This window comes from Pteropus vampyrus, unplaced genomic scaffold, assembly GCF_000151845.1.
Source record: "Pteropus vampyrus isolate Shadow unplaced genomic scaffold, Pvam_2.0 Scaffold827, whole genome shotgun sequence".
NCBI classification, from domain to species: Eukaryota; Metazoa; Chordata; class Mammalia; order Chiroptera; family Pteropodidae; genus Pteropus; species Pteropus vampyrus.
This window is the reverse complement of record NW_011889608.1, coordinates 142,507-163,918: the sequence shown is the minus strand read 5'-3', so window position 1 is coordinate 163,918 and position 21,412 is coordinate 142,507. Positions and strand designations below refer to the sequence as shown.

Genomic DNA, 21,412 nt, shown 5'->3' with positions numbered 1-21,412 from the left:
AGTTATCTGACTAAACTGAAGGGAAATAATCAAAAGAATGTAAGAGATTCAAGCTATCATCCAGCTAATTAGCTATGTCCAGTTCTTTGCAGCTTTGGTCAGCAAAGCAGACACACTAAATGGCTCTCACAGGCTGCAGTTAGCTCTTAGGAACTCCCAAGGCAAGGAGAGTTCTCACTGGGAAATGTCAAACCTTCAAGTCCAGGTCTTAGGAGAGGTAGATGAGATAAGGAGGACTAAGTGAAGCCAAAAGGTAAGTCCCAGGCCTTGTCGAGGTGGGAAGGGCACCTTGTGAAGAGAGAGGCACCTAGTTTCAGAGTGACAGAGTGAGAAAGACTTGCCTGGCTATTGCTGGCTTGAAGATGGGAGGGGCTGAAAGCCGAGTGATGTGGTTGATCTCTAGAATCTGGAAAAGGCAAAGAGAATCTCCCCTAGAGCCTCCACAAGGAACGCAGCCCTACTGATACCTTGATTTTAGCTCAGAGAGAACCTATTTTGGACTTCTGATGCCTAGAACTGTAAGATAACACATTGGTATTGCGTAATCCACTGAACTTGTGCTGATTTGCCACAGCAGCAATAGAAATTCAAATCATTTCCTTTTGAAGCACCCAACCTGTCAGTTAGTGGATTTAACTTTACAAGAGCATCACTTTTCAATGGACTAGAGCCAATCAATGACAGCAGTTTTTCATAATCACTTTCAGGCACTTCATGAAACCTTGCCTCTTATGTGAGATTTACAATTTTACCTTGCAATTAATTTACACTCTATTTGCAGTATTTGCCCTAGACTAAAGGTCAACAAACTTTCTGAAAAGGGTTAGACAGTAAATATTTTAAGCTTTGTGGGCTACATACAGCCTCTGCTGCAGTTTTTTTTTTTTTCCCCACAACTCTTTAAAAATATAAGAACCATTTAGCTCATAGGCCACACAAAAATAGCTGCAGGATGGATTTGGCCCATGGAATGTAGTTTCCTGACCCCTGATGTAGATACAAAACAGTTAGGGAGAAACTAGCTAACAAAGATGGTTGGTAATTATACAAATGTTAAATAGGGAGGATGTCTGAATAAGAATTAATTTCATAAGCAGCCAGAGGATAGTGAATACTTTCAAATAATGACAACTTTTCCTTCTTATAGAACTTTGAAATTGTGCACACTGGAAACACAGTGTGTGCATGATGGTCCTGTGTACTGTAAAGTAGCACCAAATAACAACTTTAGTAAAAAGCAAAGATTATCAGCCATACCGTGTCGTCGATAGCAGCTGCAGCATCCTGCCAAAAGAAAACAAGGGAAAGGTTCATGTTTGCAGTTCGATGTGCAGTTCAACTCTTCTTGTAGTTAAGCATTTAAATAAAAACTCAGTAGCACAAGCACAGGAAAAGATACATTTTCTCTTCCTTCCTGCCTAGACTATATGTACATATTTAACAAAGAATATGTACTAACTGCTAGTTAGAGCTGCTGGTATGTGAGTGTGCCCAGGTTACGGAGACAGAGGAAACACATAGGGAACAGGAACTAGCAATGTCAGGTCAGAAGGCTCTGTAGGGCCTGTCTTCCACATGCTGACTTTATGTGGGGAACTTTGAGCTAGGCCTGGTAGGCCTTCCTTCAATTAGAATTTCCTGTCCCTTGGCAACTGTTACCACCAAGTCGCTATAAAGGATTGAAGGGTCCCCCTAATTTTACATCCCTAATTTTACATCCACCTAATTTTACATCTACCCAAGCCTCAGAATGTGATCCTATTTAGAAACAGGATCTTTGCAGGTATAATTAGTTAAGATGAGGTCATACTGGATTGGTGGGCCATAAATCCAATGAGTGGTGTCTTTACAAGAAGAGAGGACACACACACATGCAGAGAAGGCCATGTGAAGACAGGGGCAGAGACTGGAGTGATGCAGTTATAATCCAAGGAATGCCAAAGATTGGCAGGAGCCACCAGAAACCAGGAAAGATTCTACTCAGAGCCTTCAAAGGGAGCATGGCCCTGCCGATACCTTGATTTTGGACTTCTAGCCTCCAGAGTTGTGTGAATAAATTTCTGTTGTTTTAATCCACCCAAATGGAGAGTGGCATCTTTTGTAACCAAAGACAACAGCAACGCTCATTAGTCAAATACTAAACAGGGAAAATTTCTTCTGCCAACTCAAATTCAACAAAAGCAAATCCTTGGTGCTTTTCTACATATGTAGGCAATAGGGGGAAACATGTCATATTTGAATGTCATTTAAAAATTAAAAATATAATTTTCAGATTTTTCTTGGTTTAGTTAACAAAGCTTCTAGAAATATTAAAGTTATTTTGTTTAAGTCATATACCTAAATAGTAACTACATTTTTAAACTTTGTAGTATCCAATTCTACCACTATAGAATTTAAGCCTTAAGTTACTTTCCAAGCATTCTGATAACCTTAGTTTACAAGACTTATAGAAAGTAGAAAAAGTTGTTTATCTATCAATTATTCATTCCAACTGAGCATTAACCATACAAAGCACTGACTTCACAACTCAGGTAACTACTAAAAAGGGAGCGCAGTGCCTGTCTTCAGAAAAAAAAATCATTTTAGTTGGGAGAGAACAAGAGCAATAGGAGTTACTAATTTATAGAACTAGAGGTAGAAGCCCCCACCCCCACCCCCCTCAAAAGCCAGTCTTACCGTTTTATTTTAGAACTGAAGAACTTAGGGCTCAGAGAGTTTAAGTGTCACACACAAAGTGGTTAGAACTCCTATCTTAAAAAATAACAACCAAGGATCAAATAGAAACATGTACTCTATCTGGGATCTCAACTGAAGGAAAACTCACCCAAGTGAACAGCTGTCAAGACTCCATTGTTGAGGATGCGCTTTCCTGCTGCCCTCTGCTATTTAAAATTACAGCTGGCAAGACGGGAAGTCTGGTCAGCAGATACGGTGGGGGTACAGCTACCCAGCAGGTGGTATGAAACAACACCCAGATTTTTTAAGATTTTCCTAAGACTATCTTCTTATTGATTCTTACTACAGAGTTGATATATTAAATGATCAGAAATCAAAACCCCCAAATAGTTCCAATGTGGAGAAAGCCTTTCCTCAAATCCAACAAATTGTCAATCTTTGTAAATTTCTGCCCAGTCATACCACCATCCTGGTTTTGTTGTCCTCAGAACAGTCGTTTTCCATGACCAAGATCCCAGTAATGCTGACCTACAGAGACATTATCCTGAATTTCATTACATACCAAACATACACAGAGTGCACGACTTAACATTTTTTTCTCAAGTTCTTTCCCTGGCATTAGGAATCTGAACATGAGACACTGAAAAGACTGACCTGTTTTACAATCCAGTGGAATCTGTATATCTGTTATGTCTCCAAAAGGAATAAAAGCAGCATGAAGAACTTTGTCATCCAACTCTGCAAGTCAACCTGCAAAGACACCAAGCAACTTCTGAATAAATGTCCTCTGCACTCTTGGACATTCTGAACTAATGTCCTCTGCACTCTTGGTAATGTTGCTGCAACAATTTTAGCAAGACAGCTACAGGGAAGAAAAGGAAGGGTCCCTACAGTCTTTTGGATATACAAAATTACTTCTCCCCATCCCTCTTTAGACCTACATCTAGCCCCAGATCACTATTACAGCTTCTTAAATATGGGCTCACCACCTTCAGTTTCTCTTGCTCCTCTATACAGCCATTAGAATGATTCCAAGAAAGTGCAAACCTGATTACATCACTACTCTGCTTAATATTCCCAAAAGCTCACCAATGTCCACAAATTCCTTAGCATGGCATGTAAGACCTTCATAACCTGAGCCCTGACCACCTCTCTAACCTCTTTTCCCCTCACTTTTCCAGCACAAACTATTTGCCTTAAATGCTAGACCGCTTCACCCTTCTGGGCTTTTGCTCTTGCTGCTCTCCATTCAGGCAACAGCCTTGCGCCCATTTTGGATGCCTCCCTACCTCCTGATATTTCACAGCCAGCTCTGGACTCAGTGCCTCCAGGATGCTTGCCCTCACTTTTCCAGATGTAAGGGAAAGCCCTGGCTTGACCCTCTTCAGCCGACCCTCTTCGATTTTATCACTATCGGTCATACAATTACATCGTAGTGTTCACCAACCCCCACAGTGAGGCTGTTTCCATAATTCCCCGGCTATTCTGGGAATGCCTTCATCTAAGGAGATAGGTCTGCGAAATTTATGGAATACATGGGAATTAAAGTTTGGAATGCGGTCCGAGGTCACAATAAGTATCACTACTTTTCTGGGTACGGAGTCAGAGAGAAAACGGCAGCGCTAGGACCGGCAAAGCTGATAGGTCGCGAGCGCCGTTCTCAGGCTGAGGGGGTAAAGCCCCATAAGAGACCGGCCTGGGACGCTGCGTACCACCTAGGGCCACCCCCAAACTCAATTCAATTGAGGCCTCGCCAGTGAAGTCCCCATACCGGGTCTCCCACGTAGAGAACCTCTTGGAGGCAGCCATCTTGCCTCCACAGCTCTTCCGCCGGAAGCCAGCACCCGAGCCCCGCCCACTTGCCGGCCAGCGCAGATGCTGCCGCATGAGACCAGGTCGCGCTAGCTATAGCAGCGGTAACCATGGTCATCAGGAAATGGGGTGGGTCAATGTAAATTGCGCCTTTACGATAGTTAAGTGGGGGGTGAGAACTTAAGTAAAAGGGGAGCCCCCCGAAAAGGAAGAACATTCCCAGGAAAAGGACTGCGTAAGGACCTGCGGAAGGACTGCCTGCCAAGCTCAAGGAAGGGGAAAAGGAAGTGTTCCTGGAGGACAAGGAAGGCAAGTAGTCTGACTGGTTGACCTTAGCCAGGTTATGGTCATTTTGAAGACTACAGGAACCACAAAACACTTAGGACTTCAGCACTTGTTTGCTTTCGTCACTCAGACCTATCTCCCAAGCCTTCCATAATCTGCCAAAAGAAACTGTAGTTGTAGAATCTGGGAAATTAGACCTCCTGATCTGTATGTGGGACAAACTGTCCTTAAGAAAGGATTGACAACGCCCCACCAACACATCCAGGAGGGGTGGGCCAGGTTCTGCATATCTCATCATATGTCCAGAAATGTGCCAATTTGCATTAGACCCAAGGTCTGCTCTGATCAGGCTCCTGTTCCATTAAATTAAATGGTGGCCAATACAAATGTTCCCTAATAAAATGCAATGAGACTGTTCTGCACACCTAGCTAACCCAAAATAGTTTGCGTATAACTGTCAGGAAAGGATGCTAGGCTATACAGAACTTCATTTGATCCTATTTACATTTTAAAATTACTTTCGGTGAGAACAGATTTCTAAGATAAAACTGTGTGGTCAAAGTAAAACAGATAAGACAGAGGCAGTTTTATGGAGATTTTTTTCTTTATTGAGAAACTTAAGACTTGGGTACATCAAATAAAACCAATTTGGCGGCGGGGGGGAATCAAAACCCACAATAGGAAAAAAAAAGTTAACACTGTCTGGGTCACAGCAGAACCCAGAGGATATATTTTTTAATTGAAAAATTCTAGGTGCTTCATAATTGACCTTTTGATACAAAATGACCTATTAAATTTGCAATTTGTGGTTCTTGGTGTTGAGGTCCATAGGACAAGCTAGGAAGTCTTCAAACCTTGAGCTGAATTCCATGAGGGGTTATTTGGCTTTAGAATCCTGAAAAGAAAAGCACCAATACAAATAATCAAAAGAACCTCAGAGATTCACTGAAATCTCCGGCTGATAAAAGAAGGTATTGTAGAGAAGGGTTTCTCAACCTCGGTGCTGACATTTTGGCCAAGATAAAATTCTGTTGGGGCCGTCTCCTGTACAGTGTAGATAAAATGTTTAGCAGCATCCCTGGCCTCTCCTCACTAGATGCCAGTGACACATCACCAGTTGTGAGAACCCCAAATGTCTCCTGACATTGGCACATGTCCTGAGGGGGCACTCCTGGCTGAGAACCACTGACTTTGAGGTTAGCTATGGTCTGTAAGGGCCCACCCCGCACCCTTCTATGCCATCTTGTACTCAATCCATCTAGTTTTACAATTCTCTTGCTTAAAATTCCAAATGACAGGCCAAGAAGCCATTGCTATGCCAAGTCAACCCAAAACTCGATGGCAGTTTTGGCCCTTACCACATGTACTTTCCCCTTTGTCTCTGCTCACTTGGTTCTCTCCCCATCTGGAGGCACCTGCTCGTTCTTGTCAGAGGTCTTAGCTAAGCTTCACTCACCCAGTCCCCTGCAGATAGGGGCCATGGTTCCCAAGCCCAGAAGTCAACTGGAACACACCTTGTAACTGTGGTCAAGTGTGTGTCTGTCTCTCCCACTGACACCAAGTCCTGTGACCACTGTATTCCCAGAGCTAAGCAGTGGCTGACCTCACCAATCTCAAGCCAAATCAGGAAGATGCTCATAGAAATGCAGCTGTGGGATGTTTACGACACTGGTATATGTCATCATTCCAGAACAAAAAAAGATGATTCTTGAGAAGTCTGCTTATAACTCAAGAAAAGATAAGCTATACAGAACTCCTAACTACATGCTCTTTATTGAGAAAACTGTTGTTTGTTCCTTATAATTCATAATCTGTACTTTTCTTCATATTAACTCATTCAGATGACAGAAAAAACCCAAGTGACAGCCTGCCCAAGTTATCAGGTTAAATGGCAGAAACATGGCTTTACACATTGTCCCTAATCTTTACACACTGTCCATAAATCAAAATCATTGCAGAAAACAAAAATAGCCAGACATACGGTTTTTCCTTGTCTAAGAGGTAGCAGCAGCAACAGCGCCCACCTTCTGGGCAGCTTCTTTCTTGGCATGATGAGCCTGTAGAACCGCCACAGCTTCATCCACCTGTGAGAAATCTCTAAGTGGTCAGCGACAACGAAGGAGTGCCCCTCCATCCCTTCTCCTGGTGATCACTTTCTCAAATACCCACACTACAGTAGCCCGTTCTCTCTGCCACTCCTAGGGGTCCAAGGCTATCTATCATCCTCCCCCTGAGCTTAAGCCACAGGGTCCGAGGACCAACTGGCTCACCTTGGAGCGGAGAGACTCGGGGGACTCTAGCATGTGTAGCAGCTCGGAGTTGTCGATCTCCAACAGCATTCCCGTAATCTTTCCAGCCAAATTTGAATGCATGGTTTGGATGAGTGGGAACAAACGTTCTCCTGTGGGAAGATAATGAAGTAAAAACCAGGTCTAATCTCTGTAAAGAATGGACACTAGTGTCCAGGTCAGTACCAGGCTCTGGCCCCTCTTTCGCAAGCTCATAGGTCACTCACCCAGCATCTGCTTCTGTTCTTGGGGGGGTGCTGCAGCCAGCATGGAGGCGGTCAGGGGCTCCTGGCCCTGCACATGGACTGCAGGCTGAGGTGCCTGGGAACCAGGAGAGGCAGTGAGTTAGCATGAAGGAAAGGAAACTTAACAGTGGTCAAGAGCCTGACCATTCGACATCTGAAACTGTGTGAAAGAGATGGAGGTCTGTCATTGCCATCAAGGAACTAACTGTAGTCTTGAGGGATGGACAAAGTGAGGTGAGGGACACACTAGTGTGGGCGTCAAACAGCCAATTACAATAACAGCATGCTATTAGAAGGGAAGAGAAACAAACAAAAATCCTACGATGCTTATAATTTACCCAAAGTTACCCAAGAATTCAAAACCTTGTTAATAAATAAGGTACAGAGAATATCTGTATGTGTAGCCTTTTCCTGAAAATCAGTTTTCCTCTAGGGTGAATTCCCAGTAGAGATTGGGTCAAAGGGTGTGATTATCAAACCATTTATCATTATATCCCACAACATCTTTACTGTAGCAAATGTTTTTATGTCAGATGCTTGAGAACCCTCAACATGCAATGTTAATGCTAGTCGTAGTCCTAAAAGTAGGGCAAAAAATATTTCACATAGCATCAAGTTTTGAGAAATATCAAACTTGGCACGGAGCAGGAGGAAGCAGCTCATGGATCAATCACAAGGCTGAGTGTGGCTACTCCGAGCAAAGTGCAACTAAGCTTTTCAACAAACTAGTTGCACCTTGGCTTGCCTGGGAGGCATAGCTCCAGAGATAGCAGGTTCCAGCTTAGAAAATCTGCTATCTAGGTCCAACTCCTTGACCCCAACTCAACACCTCTAAAGCTGAACTTTTCTGAAAGTTAGAAGTTCTTTACTGCCTTAATGTACTGATCATCTTGAAGAGCAGCTAAGGATCAACTAGGCCAATGGAGGTAAAAGTGAAATGAAAGCTCAAAGAGCTGCCTGAGCACATGTATATTGTAAAAAGGAGAGCAAGAATCACTGGACATCTCATCTCTTCTGGGGCACTTCTGAGTGACCTGTTACTGGGAAGAACACTTTCAAGCGTTCTCTCCCACTAGAGCCCCTCAAGGGCAGTGTCATCACATAGGACACAGCATCCTCACACAGAGCAGGCATTTAATATCTGTTGAAGGAATCAAAGCAAGGCATCTTGTAAATAGTGTGGCAATAGGGGAAATCCTTTTAGTGTTTTGTGTGGTGGACCTCACCTGCAGTGGCTGTATGGCAGGGTGAGGGCTGCGGACACTGGAGGCATACTTGTAAGGTGCAACAGCCCGAGGAGCAGCGGTAGCCACAGCAGTACGAGGTGCTAAGTTTTGCACCGCTGTAGGAACACCTTAGGAAAAGAACAAGTAAAATTAAAGCCCATCGGTCTGGGCAAAGACCCGTCAAATCCCATCTTTCCCCATTCTGTGTGCATCCAATACCACCTCCAGACTGGCAGCTGTCAGTCAGCCCTTGCTGGGCGGCACCAGCCCCACCAAAGTCCATAGCCAAGCGGTCCGGGCACTCAGACCCTACAACAGACCAGCAAATGCACATCAGTGTTGGCAGCAGATGTCCAACTGGCCACGTCCCACGGAAGAAGAAATTCCAAAGCATGTTCACACAACACATCACACATAGGGCCTCTAGTGCTACTTTCAAGAAACAGCCAACAGATAACATACAACTCTTTCCACCTCTCAGAATACAGAACACAGTCTGGAAAAAAAAACAACAAACAAACAATTTCCTTAACTTTTCCAAGTCCACCCAAAAGAATGGGCTGCCTCTGTAGTCATACAGCCAAGAGAGTTCTACAATACACCTCTTTCACACATGTCACCGATGAGCAAAGACTCTTAAAAGTAACCAACACTCGTAGAATGTTATTTCTTTGCCCCTTAAGTACCTACCTAAGCACACAGCTAAGATTACAGAACCAGGGCTAGAAGATGAGCCCAGCAAAGTGACTAACCCTGGGCAAAGCCTAGGTATCCTGACTCCCTCCTCCCCAGGCCACACTTCTCAAGGCCAGTTTGCTCACCGACTCTCTGAGCGGTAGTAGGGAGGCCACGAGAGGCCGGAGCATTACCAGTTGGAGCCAGATGGCGAAGAGCTGGACGAGGCCCAGACTGGCGTATAGCACTTGGCATTCCTTGGAAGCCTGGTGAAAGACAAAAATGGCACATCGTTGAGGAAGGATGTGGGTCAGAACCTAGGCTGCACCTCAGAGGGAGCAAGGAGAGGCAAAAGAGGTCAGGGTAGATATATCCTGGGTGATCAAATCCCTGTTCCCCACCACCTACCTTGAGGTCTCCCACCTTGCTGCCAGCGTGGATTAGGCCTCATCTGTGCTAACTGGTTAGGTGTATAATATGGAGGTCTTCCTTGAGCCTGTAAGAAAGAGAACCCAAGCCTCTTCATTTTAAGGACCTGAGTCCACACTAGAGAAATACTTCAACTCACTACCAGGCCTTGGCTAATTATTTGGGTAGAGGCTCTCTACTCAAAGGCTTGGCGGGAAGGTCAGTCAGTGGAGATTCTTTACCCTTGCCTGTATGTGTGACCATGAATAAGTCTTTTCTCATTTTACCTTAAGGACCCTTACTCTGACATTCTAGAATTCTGATATCCCATAACCCCTCTTCCAACCACTGCAGACTACACGAGCTGTTGTGAGTGGGCAGGCTCCAAAGAGCCATGAACATATAGCAGACCCACCTGTGGAACTGCTGGCACAAAGTAGCCGCCAGCTGCAGGCTGGAATTGATTTAAGATGGCATTGGCAGGGAGTGCTCTCATTCCGGCCACCCGCTGCATATATTGGTTGGTCAGGTGAGCCTTTCGCTCTTCCTTCCTCTGGGCCAGGGCAACATACAGTGGCTTGGAGCCCACGATGCGTCCATTCATCTCAGTGACCGCTTTGGTTGCCTCTTCAGGAGATGAGAAGCAGACAAAGCCAAACCCTTTGCTTCTCCCATCCTCCAGCATTACCTACAAAAAGAGACCAGCTTCTTAAGAAAAAGGTGTTCTATGTTGGGGCAGCTATTAAGAGCCAGAAAACCTGGGTTCTGCTGCAAGAATCACCATTTCTAGAAGAGGGGTTCTCAGCCCCATCCCGGCATGTACCCCAGGCCAATTAAGTCACAGCTCTCTAAGGGTAGGACCTACACATTTTCTTTGTTAGATACCCAGGTGATTCTAAAGTTCCCAAACACAAGTCTACAGCCATGCCACCCTGAACGTGCCTGATCTTGTCTGATCTCAGAAGCTAAGCAGAGTCGGGCTTGGTTAGCATTGGATGGGAGACCACCTAGGAAGACCAGGTGCTGTAGGCGTTTAAAAAAAAAAAAGTTCCCAAACACTATGATATGGCTAATGGTTAAACCAGGAACCCAAAGACATTTCCTGATACCTAGCAGTATGGCTACATCTGGGTACCCACAAGAGAGCTGAACAGTATTATCAAGCATTTAATTGCAGAATTCAGCTGCCTAAGGCTTTAGTGAATAAAACTTTAATGAGCTCTTAACACAATTAGAATATGCTTTTGAAATACCACAGGAGTTAAAACCAATGACTGCCACCATTAATTCAATGGGAAAAACAGAGCAGAAAAATGACCAGCTGGGAGACACTTGAATTCTAGACCCAGCTCCGCAATTTCTAAGCTGTACAACCTTAACAAATCACTTAACTTGCCTTCTCTGAGCCTCAATGTCATGCTATACACTAAAGTAAACAGCTACAAAGCCACCTGTCTACTGGTTCAGGCACTCTTTTTCTAGATAGTTGGTTGTTCACAAATAGTTCTTTTTCTCACTTGAAAATGTTATTTATTGCTTTCCCTGGCCTATCTCTTCAGAAGCATTGATAACAATATGACTATGTTCTTGGCACCATTATGTTTGTCTTAGCTCACTGCCTGGAGAGCCTTCTGAAGTGGAGGACATGAAAGTAAAGATGTGTATCAAACCAACAACTCTCTACCAATGAGGTGAGCCAATAAAGTATGTGTGTGACACCTTGCTCTTGAAAATGGTGCCTGTGAAATTTCAAGATATGGTTCTTTTGCCCTCTTCTTACAAATGCCAACTTGACTACTAAGCTGATAAGCAAGGAGAAACTAGCATTCCTTGCACTGATGGAAGCCAGTCGAGGGGGTGATAAGAAAGGGCAAGAAACTAGAAACATCCCACAGGGCAACCTCTGATCAATTCCCTGATACACTGATGCTGCTGCTTCCAGGCTGAGAGTGACTTAAGCTAAGGGCCAGGGCGCGGTCACTTATAGTCTTTACTGACCCAGTTGGCCTCCCTCCTCATCACTTAAAGGACTTTGTGACATCTATTGCACCTCTGCTGAGCAAGACTAGTGTCTGCATCAAGCTATGACCCAAAACTTTCAGATGCCATCAGTTCTCATCACAGTCTCAAAGAGCCAAGGACACATAGTACACTATCCTCATGTAATCAGTATTCTCTTGCTCAAGGACCAAAATTCCTTGACTTTAAAATCCTCAAAATACCTTTTCTTCAGGGATAAAGTGTGGCAGAGTTGTAGAGACGGGCCCCAAGATAAATGGAAAACAACCCGTCTGGATTTCCTCTGCTCTTACTGTAGCACCATCTGTCCCCACACCAGCACGAAGCAGCAAAGAATGGGAAAGATTCAGGTGCAGAGAGGGACCAGGTCAGATTCGTCTCCATATTCCAGTGCTTGGGAGATAGCAGAGTAATGACCCAATGAATTCTCATTCTGCAGAACATACGTTCAAATGGGTAATTAAATGCCAGGAGGAATTTGCTAATGTGGTAGCTACTCTCAAAAATGAACACAACTTAGATCCTATTCCTTCAATGAAACAAATGCCAATAAATTGCTAAAAGATTATACAACTTCTGCTTTCAGTCTCAGAACCTCAATATAAAATACCTTGGCACTAGTGATGGATCCAAAAGGAGAAAACTCTTTCCTTAACTTCTCATCATCAATGGTGTCATCCAAGTTCTTAATGTAGAGATTCACCCCCTGCAGCAGAAGGATCACTGTTAGTTGCACTTCTATACCCCCATATATTTCCTAAGACAGTGGTTCTCAAAATGTGGTCCCCAGACCAGCAGCATCAGTATCTTTGAGTACTTGATTGAAATGTAAATTCTCAGGCCAGAATCCAAACCTAATGAATCAAAAACCCTGAAGCCCAGCAATCTGGGTTTTAACAAGCCATGCAGGGAAGTCTGATGCAGGCTTGAAGTTGAGAAACTACTGCCCCTCAGATTCTGATAGGAGCATCAATGCATTCACATGCTATTATCATTTTCCTCATAGATGCTCTGGCTGACCACTCAGCCCAGCAGAGTTCTTGCCACCATACCAAACAAAGGGGTATCATTTAAGTAAAAAAAAAAAAACCCACATAATTAAGAACAGATTGAGGATTCCAGATCAGAATCTCTAAATGAATAAAATTAATCTCTTTGGTTTTCGTCCTAGAATTTCTACTGTACCTGGTAGGCATATCCTTTTAAACCTGACAATCTTGAGAGAAATGAGAGAAAGCACTGGCTCCAAATCTCTAAAGAGTAAGCCTGCTGAACATTAGGGGTACTTTGCCATATTTCACAGTAAATCCCACTAGTAGGCTGGGCCAAGACCACCTCTCACCTGATATCGACTAATTCTCTCTTGTTTCAGCTGTTCAAATTTCCGTTTTAATTCGGCCTGCCGTTCCACTTTTTTTTGTGCACGGCCTACAAAAATGACTTTCCCATTGATTTCTTTTCCATTCATCTCTTCCACAGCCTAAAGAGGAAATAAGTATCTTTAAAACAAAACGCAGTGGCAGGGGCCTTGCTCTGAAGGTCTGCATGTCCCACCAAATAGTCCAAGAAAGAAATTTTCCCCTACAGGGCTAAAAACTAACTTCACTCTGTCTCTGAAGTCAACTAAGCAAATCCACACTTCCTCATCAGTAAAATGGGGTTAATATTTAAATGGATTACTGGTCCAAATATAGAGAAATAATAGTTGTATAAATACAAGCATGGTAGGCAAGAGCCTAGCTTGATAATCTGGATGTCACTAGATTTCTCAAGTTCTTTTGTGGGCATTAAGTGATATATATTGAGAGCTTAGCACAATGCTTCATCCACAAGTAGCTGTTGACCTGTTAACAAATCAACAACTCTCTGGTCCTTAGTTCCCTCACCCATGAATGGGAACAAATACCTGACTTATGCTCAACCTATAAGGCTGAACAGTTAAAGTGACAGGTATGCGCTAAGTGTTTTGAAAACAGTAAACCGATACATTAACGTGTAAAACCGCTTAAGAAAATAATTCCAGAGTGTAGTAATTGTGCATCACTACTAGATACTCAAATATTTCCAGTTCCATGCTATGTGTTAGCAGGGCCATCCCCACACTCTGGGACCACTTCCTACAAATTTTTCCCAACCTTCATTGTACTCTCACCTTATTGGCATCCTCGTGTTTTTCGTAACTCACAAAGCCAAAGCCTTTGGATTTCCCACTGGGATCTCTCATCACCTTGACACTTAAGGTCTTACCTATTACCAAAGGACAGAACTATTAGAACACCATCTCTACCACAGCTCAAGGAGAGAAGGGTTCTCCAGGGGCCCACAGGAGCAACCTCTTGCTGAACCCAGACAGACTTAAGAAAGAGGCAACATGCCTGGCCTTCTAATTCTGACCAAGCTGCTGAGATGGCCTTGGGGCTTGAACGAGGTAGGATGAAGCCAAGAGCAGAGGCTTGGAGTCTATTCTTATCTATCCTGTGACCTTTGTTGTGCAAGGTATTTTACTTATGAGTCTAAGTGCCCTCATCTCTTAAGTAAAAACAGATGAATTCCAGATCGGGTGGACTGTGAAAGCGGACGCACAGGGCAAAGGACCTGACTTACCAAACTGGCTGAACAGCTCCTTCAGACTCTCATCATCCACTTCTTCCCCAAAGTTTTTGATATATACATTGGTGAATTCCTTGGCTTTGGCTCCAAGCTCGGCTTCCCGCTCTTTCCGAGACTTGAATCTGCCTACAAATCTAAAAAGAAACCATAAAAAAGTGATCACTCTAAGGAATAAAACATGATTTCCGGGGGCCCAAAAGAATGCAGGTTAAGGGCTGACAGGATAAGTTAAAACACATGAATCCCCACCCAACCACCAAGAGAGCAAGCTCAGAGATGCCCAACTCCCCGCAGAAAGAGAAAGAGGCAGGACTGTCCTGCAGGGACCAGCCCCAGGGTTCCTGGCTCAGACCAGGGCTACTCCTACCACATCACACTGCCTTCGTGAAGCAACCTGAAGACCATGTTTTTAATACGTTCATTTCTGTGCATCTATGTAAATGCATAGAAAAGGTCTGGAAGGATACAAACCAAACTGTTAACAGTGGTTAATCCTAGGAGTGAAATTGTTGGAATGAAATGCCTTTAATTTTTCACTTTATTCATTTTGGTGTTGTTTACACTTAATAGGAAAATTATCCATATATTGAAAATCTTTAGATTTCTTTCTAGTGATATCTTTGGAAGAAATGACCACTGGGCACATACACATAATCAATGCAAACCATCCCCTGGTCTGTTCAACAACACAAAAGACCAATGATTTTTGCTTGTTATAGCCAAGACTTATTGTCCCTTCTCTCCCTACGTGGCTTAGCTAAGATCCCCTCCTCCATTCTGCAATACTCACACTAAAGCAACAAGGTCTATTATGAACAGTACCTTCTACAATGGGACAAGATTTTTCATTGTCATCAGATTACTGGGGAGCCAGCCTTGTATCAGAAGGCCACTGAGTCATAAGTTAGCTAAATGGAGATCTGAGGACAAATCTGGCATCAACCCTTAGCGAGTGACCCCATGGACAGACATGAGTCACAGAAAGGCCAAGGTCACACAGCTAGTATACAGCTCCTGGTCAGTCCAGGGCCCTCTCCACTCTGCTGCTGGCCAAGACCCCTGCTCAGAGTGGGCTTAGAGCTGTCTTCCAGCCAGCCCCGGTTGCCAATGCTCACAAAACCCACAGTTGTATGCTTTTAAGGGAGAGGCAGCAGGCAGGCCACGGCTCGGGCAGGAAGCCCACCTTGGCGAGTCAAAAGGGCTGCCACAGCTCGGCAGGGAGACTCACCAGCCCTGGAGTGGAGAGGTAGGAGCAGGCCACACTTGGGCCGAGAGAACCAGTAGCCGCCTTGTGTGTGCCAGTTAATACCGAGGTGGGGCCACGGCTGGCTCATGCGATGGCTGTTGCTCCGGACTGGGACACTCACACTTTGCGGTCATTGAGGAGCATGCCGTTCATCTTCTCAATGGCCTTGTCGGCAGCCTCTTGGGTCTCGAAGTGGACAAAGGCATAACCCTTAGAGCCGTTCTCATCACACACCACCTGTCAAATACAAGGCAGGACACTTTAGTGTCACTGGGCAGCTCCAAAGATTGGAGAACCATGTGGTCTCCTACTCTGGGTCTCCTGTGTCTGAGGCCTCTAGCCCACCCATGGTCAAACAGCAAGAGACTACAGCAGGTAAGGTTTCCCTAACACTCGGCACGGCAACAGGCACCCAGTAATGTTCCATTTACAAATGGTAGCCTGCTACTGGGCTTTCTATTCCAAATGTTTTCTTATTTTATTAAAAAACATTGAGAGATCTGCTGCAGAAAGACAAACCATTTTCTAAGCCCACAACAGATTTTAGTCTAGTGTGGAGTCAGACATGTGAACGATCACCACACAAGTTATACAAAATTCTATACATAAACTGGTACATGGAGAAAGAAGAGGGTGAATTTATGCTTCTAAAATGACTATGTACAGCTACCTGGAAACCTGAGGCCCTGTTCTGGTCCTCTCTGCCCCACCCCTGCCCTCAAAAAGAAACCTTTTACTGCTTTCCAAAGTTAGAAGACAGGAAGGATATTTCAGGCAGAAGAACAAAGACATAAAAGCACCTGCTGGTTATGCTGAATTGTGGCACGAGATTATCTACAGGGAACTTTTAGGTTTTCAGAGCCATTTCTAGAATTTTGAAAATTGCTATAACCTGCCACCCAATTCCAATGCTGTTTCCTATTTAGCATTTATTTTGTTTTTAGGATGCAGTAATTGATCTTATGAAATCGTTTAATCGGTGTTTACCTTGCAGGACAGAATGTTTCCAAAAGCAGAAAAAGTATCATAAAGTGCCTTGTTATCTATAGATTTGTCCAAGTTTTTGATGAAGACGTTCCCCACACCAGATTTTCTCAAAGAGGGATCCCTCTGAGACCACATGATGCGGATTGGCTTTCCCTTAATCACATCAAAGTTCATGGTATCCAAGGCCCGTTCAGCTGCAAGAGAAACATATTTCAGTCAAGGATCTAAAACGTCACCTCACATGACTGCCACCATCCCAGGAACAGGTAACTCCAGGACTTTTCAAGGTAATCACTCTGATAAAAGGCAACTCATAATTAAAGGGCATCAGATTTCTCTAGTCTATGTTGCTACTAAGGGTAGAATAAGTTCTAGCCAATTATACTCCTTCATGGCAGAAGTCTCAACTCCCCTAAGGGGATTAGACTAAATCATCTCTATGGCTTTACGGCACCAGGATCAAATGATAATTCAGTGGTGGAGTATATGTTCCAAGACCCCCAGTGGATGCCTAAAACCGAGGATAGTACCAAACCTTATATATACTATGCTTTTTCCTATGCATACCTACATGATGAAATTTTTTTAGGCACAGTAAGTGATTAACAATAAAACGGACAATCGCAATGTACTGTAATGAAAGTTCTAAGAATGGGGTCTGTCTTAAAATATCTTATTGTACTGTACTTAAAGAAGGAACTTAAAGTATTTTATGGCTTCTCTTTGGCATATCTGAATTGCCCACATCGCTACTCTTGCACTTTGGGGCCATTATTAAGTAAAATAAGGGTTACTTGAACACAAGCACTGCGTACCCCCAGTAGATCCAATCTGATAACTGAGACAGCTAAGTGACTAACTGGCAGGTAGTATATAGAGCATGGATATGCTAGACAAAGGATGACTCGTCCCAGGAAGGATGGCCCAAGACTTCATTACGCTACTCAGAATGGCACACAATTTTAAACTATGAATTATTTCTAGAATTTTCCATTTAATATTTTCGGACTACAGTTGACTGCGGGTAACTGAAACGGCAAAAAGTGAAACAATAAGCAAGGGGAGACTACTGTACCTCATATTTGACTAAGCTTTTTTTAATCATTTATAAAAAGACACTACAGCCTAACTATCTCATGGTGGAATGGGTGAAATCCATTTTATAAAATGAACAAACATGTTCAGGTGTCTAAGAGGTATAGCTAACTAGTGATTAAAAAACTAATACCAGATTTTCTGATTCTTTTTTTTCAGTAAGGTATTGCATCAAAATTATCAACTAGCTATCATCTGTCTATGAGACAAATGACAAAAGCAAAACATGTGAGCAACTGATCGGGAAAAATGTGCAATCCCTGAATTCAACCCAGTTTTATATTTTCAATTTGAGAACAAAAATTGACTCAGACAAAAAAGTCTCATTCACCAAAATGATAAATAGTAATGGTCACACACGGAAACGTTCTTAGTATTATCAAAGAAAAATGCAACACCTTTCTGCCTATGTAGACAGTGCACCTGGTTTCCAGGTCTTCTGAACCCTGAATCTGATTTCTATGGAATTCCAAGACTTTGAATGCTGTGCTCAACCAAGTTTTCCATCCAGGGCCTTGGTTCTTTAGGTTCCCATGTGTGCACCGTGGAGACCATTTAAAGGACAAGAAGCTAAAATGTATCATCACCTGCTGGCCGGAACACTTCCAGTCACTGGTAGTAACAAGGACCCAGAGCTGGTGGCCACTTTCCCTTTTGCAATGTTTTCTCCCAGAATGTGCTCCATCAAGGGATGGGGTTGGGGGGTTTCCGGCCTCAAGGCACCATCCCACCTAAAACGGGGACAAAATTCCCTAATTGCCCTTCTACAAGCTTAGCTGCCCAGCCAGCCAAGGGAGTATCTTCTTTTCACTCATTTCCAACTACCTTTCCCACCTTCCTCAAGTGGGCTCCTCAGTGTGGGAGGGGAGGAGGTCAGGAAAAGGGAGAGGGGCAGATCCAAGTCAGGAAAAGTCCAGGCACAGAAGAGTTCGCTTCTGACGGCCAGCTGAGAGCTAAAGCCTGGAACCCCAAACTGTTTCATTAATTAGTAGCGAAGGAACCCATTTCAACATAGCTCCTCTTCTATTTCCAGACAGCACTGCAGAAAGCAAGTCGGCTTAGTCTGACAAATCTGGTTGCACTTATTTATAGCAAGGAAAGGTCCTGCAGAGGTATGTGTTGGCACACGCACTGACCAATGGCTTCTGCTACTATCTCTAAGTGACAAGACTTTTGTTCAGAAGAGTCAAGAAAGAAGACAACAGCTAATGTACCCACTACTCCCCGTGAAAAGGTCACACTCAGCTACCTTCTTTGTGACCTGTGGCCAGACACAAGTCAGCTCAGAGTACAATGAACTGGTGGGAGCACTGCCTTGTGTCCCACGTCTCTCGACAAGTCGAATTCTCTGGTCTCAGTTGCATCCTGGGCAAGTGATATTCTCTGTGCCGCACGGACAGTTAACAAAGTGGGGACAGAAAGAGAGACCTGGAGATCCTTTGCCACAGAATGACTTGTTTCTCTCAGTAATGATCTCTACAGTTGTTCCTTTTTAATCTGGAGTCACGTGCAGCTCCTGGTTAGGTTTCCTCTGGCCTCACTCCTGCCAGGCCTGCAGCATACCTCGCCACTCCAAACTAAGGCCCAATTTGGGCTCGCAGAACACTGCACTAGTAGTCCTAGCTTAGCCTCCAACCTTTCAGTTCCTTTTTCTTCTCAGGAGTCTTTTCTTCAGATGGGATGGTTTTCACCAGTGGAAAGCACTGTTCACAGGTGAGACAATAATACCTACCAGCCCAGCAGATTTCCAAGCCTCGCTTCCCCAGATTACCTGGAGACCATTCTCCACAGCCCAGGGTTTCGTCCAGAGAACAAATCATCCCAGTGGCAAACACACAGACCAGGGAGCTGGACTGGCAAAAGCTGCTTTTGTGGTGTTAACATTAAGTGCCTGTTCACGTTTAATGCGCAGAAATGTTTCTCTGCTTCCTACCTGCCCTGAAAGACCCCTTATCAGCACCAAGTCAAACAGACTCTTAGTCCAGAGTAAAGATAGGGAACAGGGCAGCAGCTTTGCAATGTAAAATTTTTGCAGTAATTGTTTCAATTGTCCTGCCTTTCTGGCAGGCCTGTAAGAGGCATGAGCCCATGCCCACTGACCAGCAAGTGTCTCTAACAACCCAGCCCCACTGAAGCAGGACCACATACACCATGAAATGACAGTAACTTCCCTCTGAAACCGTTTTACCGTCTCCATGGGCTCCAACCCCACTGCCACCACTGATTACCCCAAGGTCACCCAGTTAGCAAGTGGTGGAAGCAAGACTGAAACTCTGGTCATCTGATGCCAGGATCCCGTGTTCTCAACCCCTGCATCCTGTTCCCTACTATGGCTTCTGTGGCAACGTGCTGTCATGATGCCCTCCATGGGGGATAGGGACCTGCAGAGAGGATGACTCCTAGGGCCCATGGGATCCTGCGATTTTGTAGACACAGCTCTACTCACCATCAGCAGGCTGCTGGAAGTTGACGTAGGCATAACCCAGGGAGCGGCGGGTGATCATATCGCGGCAGACCCGGATGGACAGCACAGGCCCAGCAGGACTGAACTTTTCATACAGCATGGCCTCGGTGACGTCCGAGTGCAGGTCACCCACGTACAGGGAGGCCATGGGGTAGCTGCTGGCTGCAGCGTTCATCTCCCCAGCCCCCACTACCCCAAGCCCCGCCAGGAGGACTTCTTACAGGAACCACACAGGACAAAAGGGGCTCTTCTCGGAGCCGGGCCCGGGCCGCGGCTCACAGGTGGCAGAGTGAAGCTGAGAGAAGCTGGAGTAGGCTCAGAGATAGGAGCGGGCAGAGGAGTTCAGGGACAGCTCGTTCGAGACTGCAAGACCGCAGACAAAAGGCTCTCAAAAACAATATGGCCCTCCCTGGGAGTCTGTAATTTTCAGCTGTCCTGGTCTGAAGCTCCGAATTAAAAAAAAAAAAAAAATTAAAATGAAGACTCCCCTTCAAATTATAAAAATTCTTCAAGCGGCAACCAACGGTGCCCACGCGGCCTCCAGGACACGCGTTTCTTTATAAATATAGGCCTCGGGCTCCTGGCGGTTTAAGATTACAGCAGCCAGGGGAAGAGGGAAACAAAATATTTGTCAGTGCCGACTCGGCGAGCCCCGGGGGCTGAGCGCGCAGCAGCCTCCACGCCGGGCCGCGAAGGGCAGCGCGGACACGTGGTGCGCGGAGAGGCCGGCGCGCGGGGGGCGGGGGCGCGGGGCTGCCACGCGGCGCGGACGGGTGGCCGGAGCGGAGGCGCGTGGACGCGGGCGGCTCACCACCGGACCGACGGACGGGGACCGAAAGACGCCCAGGTGCGACAGCGGGGGCAGCGGGCGCGGGCAGGCCGGAAGCGTGCAAAAGTGACTTCCCTGCGGGTTCTCCAGAGGAGGATTCGCGTTTTCTTTCTCTCTTTTCCTTTTTTTTTTTTCAGGTTTTAAAGCGTTTTCGGGTTTTTTTTATCTTTTTCTCTTTTTTTCTTCAGGCTACTGAGCCCGAAAGCAGCAGAAGCTGCGGCGACCCGGGGCGGAGAGAGGCGGCTGGGGGAGCCACCGCTCCATTTATACCCGCCCGCCCCGGGCGCTGCTGGTCGAAGGGCGCCTCGCAGGGAGAACAGCCTGTGTAAAGGTCTTGAGGGGGCGCAGTCGTGCCCGCCCACTCGGCCCGGGGGCCCGAGGCGGGGCGGCCACGCGAGAGCGACCCGGCGCGGCCTCGGGGCGCCACAGCGACCCCTGGCGCGTGGAGGACCGCTCCGCGGGAACCTGTGCCAGACCCAAGGGTCGGGACCACATGAGAACTGGATTGAAGACCAACCCGCACTCCAGGAATAGAACCCACAGATAA

The 21,412-nt window shown here is 45.4% G+C and overlaps 1 protein-coding gene, 1 non-coding gene and 1 pseudogene across 13 annotated transcripts; 1 reads left to right on the top strand and 2 right to left on the bottom strand.

The window, feature by feature from the left end:
• Window positions 1-341: 341 nt before the first annotated feature.
• PABPC4 (poly(A) binding protein cytoplasmic 4) lies at window positions 342-21,164 on the bottom strand. Of its 12 annotated transcripts, XR_002778346.1 has the most exons (18): window positions 20,019-21,164; window positions 16,478-16,671; window positions 15,612-15,727; window positions 14,239-14,378; window positions 13,787-13,881; window positions 12,977-13,114; window positions 12,245-12,340; window positions 10,031-10,303; window positions 9,616-9,703; window positions 9,354-9,473; window positions 8,755-8,841; window positions 8,533-8,660; window positions 7,289-7,382; window positions 7,044-7,174; window positions 6,755-6,857; window positions 3,331-3,426; window positions 1,258-1,284; window positions 342-406 (listed from the first exon to the last, which is right to left on the bottom strand). XR_002778346.1 is itself a non-coding variant. In XM_011385940.2 (16 exons), the coding sequence occupies exons 1-15, from the start codon at window positions 20,209-20,211 to the stop codon at window positions 6,768-6,770; spliced, it is 1,983 nt and encodes a 660-aa protein (XP_011384242.1). In that variant the 5' UTR covers window positions 20,212-21,164; the 3' UTR covers window positions 5,359-5,668; window positions 6,755-6,767. The 12 variants fall into 12 exon arrangements, 7 of the variants coding, with proteins under 7 accessions (XP_011384242.1, XP_023382130.1, XP_011384243.1 ...); XM_011385940.2 differs by lacking the exons at window positions 342-406; window positions 1,258-1,284; window positions 3,331-3,426 and adding an exon at window positions 5,359-5,668; XM_023526362.1 differs by lacking the exons at window positions 342-406; window positions 1,258-1,284; window positions 3,331-3,426 and adding an exon at window positions 5,359-5,668 and having other exon boundaries at window positions 6,798-6,857.
• Window positions 10,530-10,647, top strand: LOC111734176 (annotated as a pseudogene).
• LOC111734177 lies at window positions 11,854-11,988 on the bottom strand. Its single transcript, XR_002778352.1, has one exon. It is a non-coding gene; the product is annotated as a small nucleolar RNA SNORA55 (small nucleolar RNA).
• Window positions 21,165-21,412: the final 248 nt, after the last annotated feature.

Excerpts from the sequence above, each read along its gene's own strand:
- PABPC4 (XM_011385940.2), bottom strand. The coding sequence starts at position 20,211 with ATGAACGCTGCAGCCAGCAGCTACCCCATGGCCTCCCTGTACGTGGGT. Across the intron at positions 12,341-12,976 it reads AGAGAATTAGTCGATATCAG|GGGGTGAATCTCTACATTAA; the intron begins GTGAGAGGTGGT and ends CTTCTGCTGCAG. Across the intron at positions 8,842-9,353 it reads TACTACCGCTCAGAGAGTCG|GGTCTGAGTGCCCGGACCGC; the intron begins GTGAGCAAACTG and ends GGTCTGTTGTAG.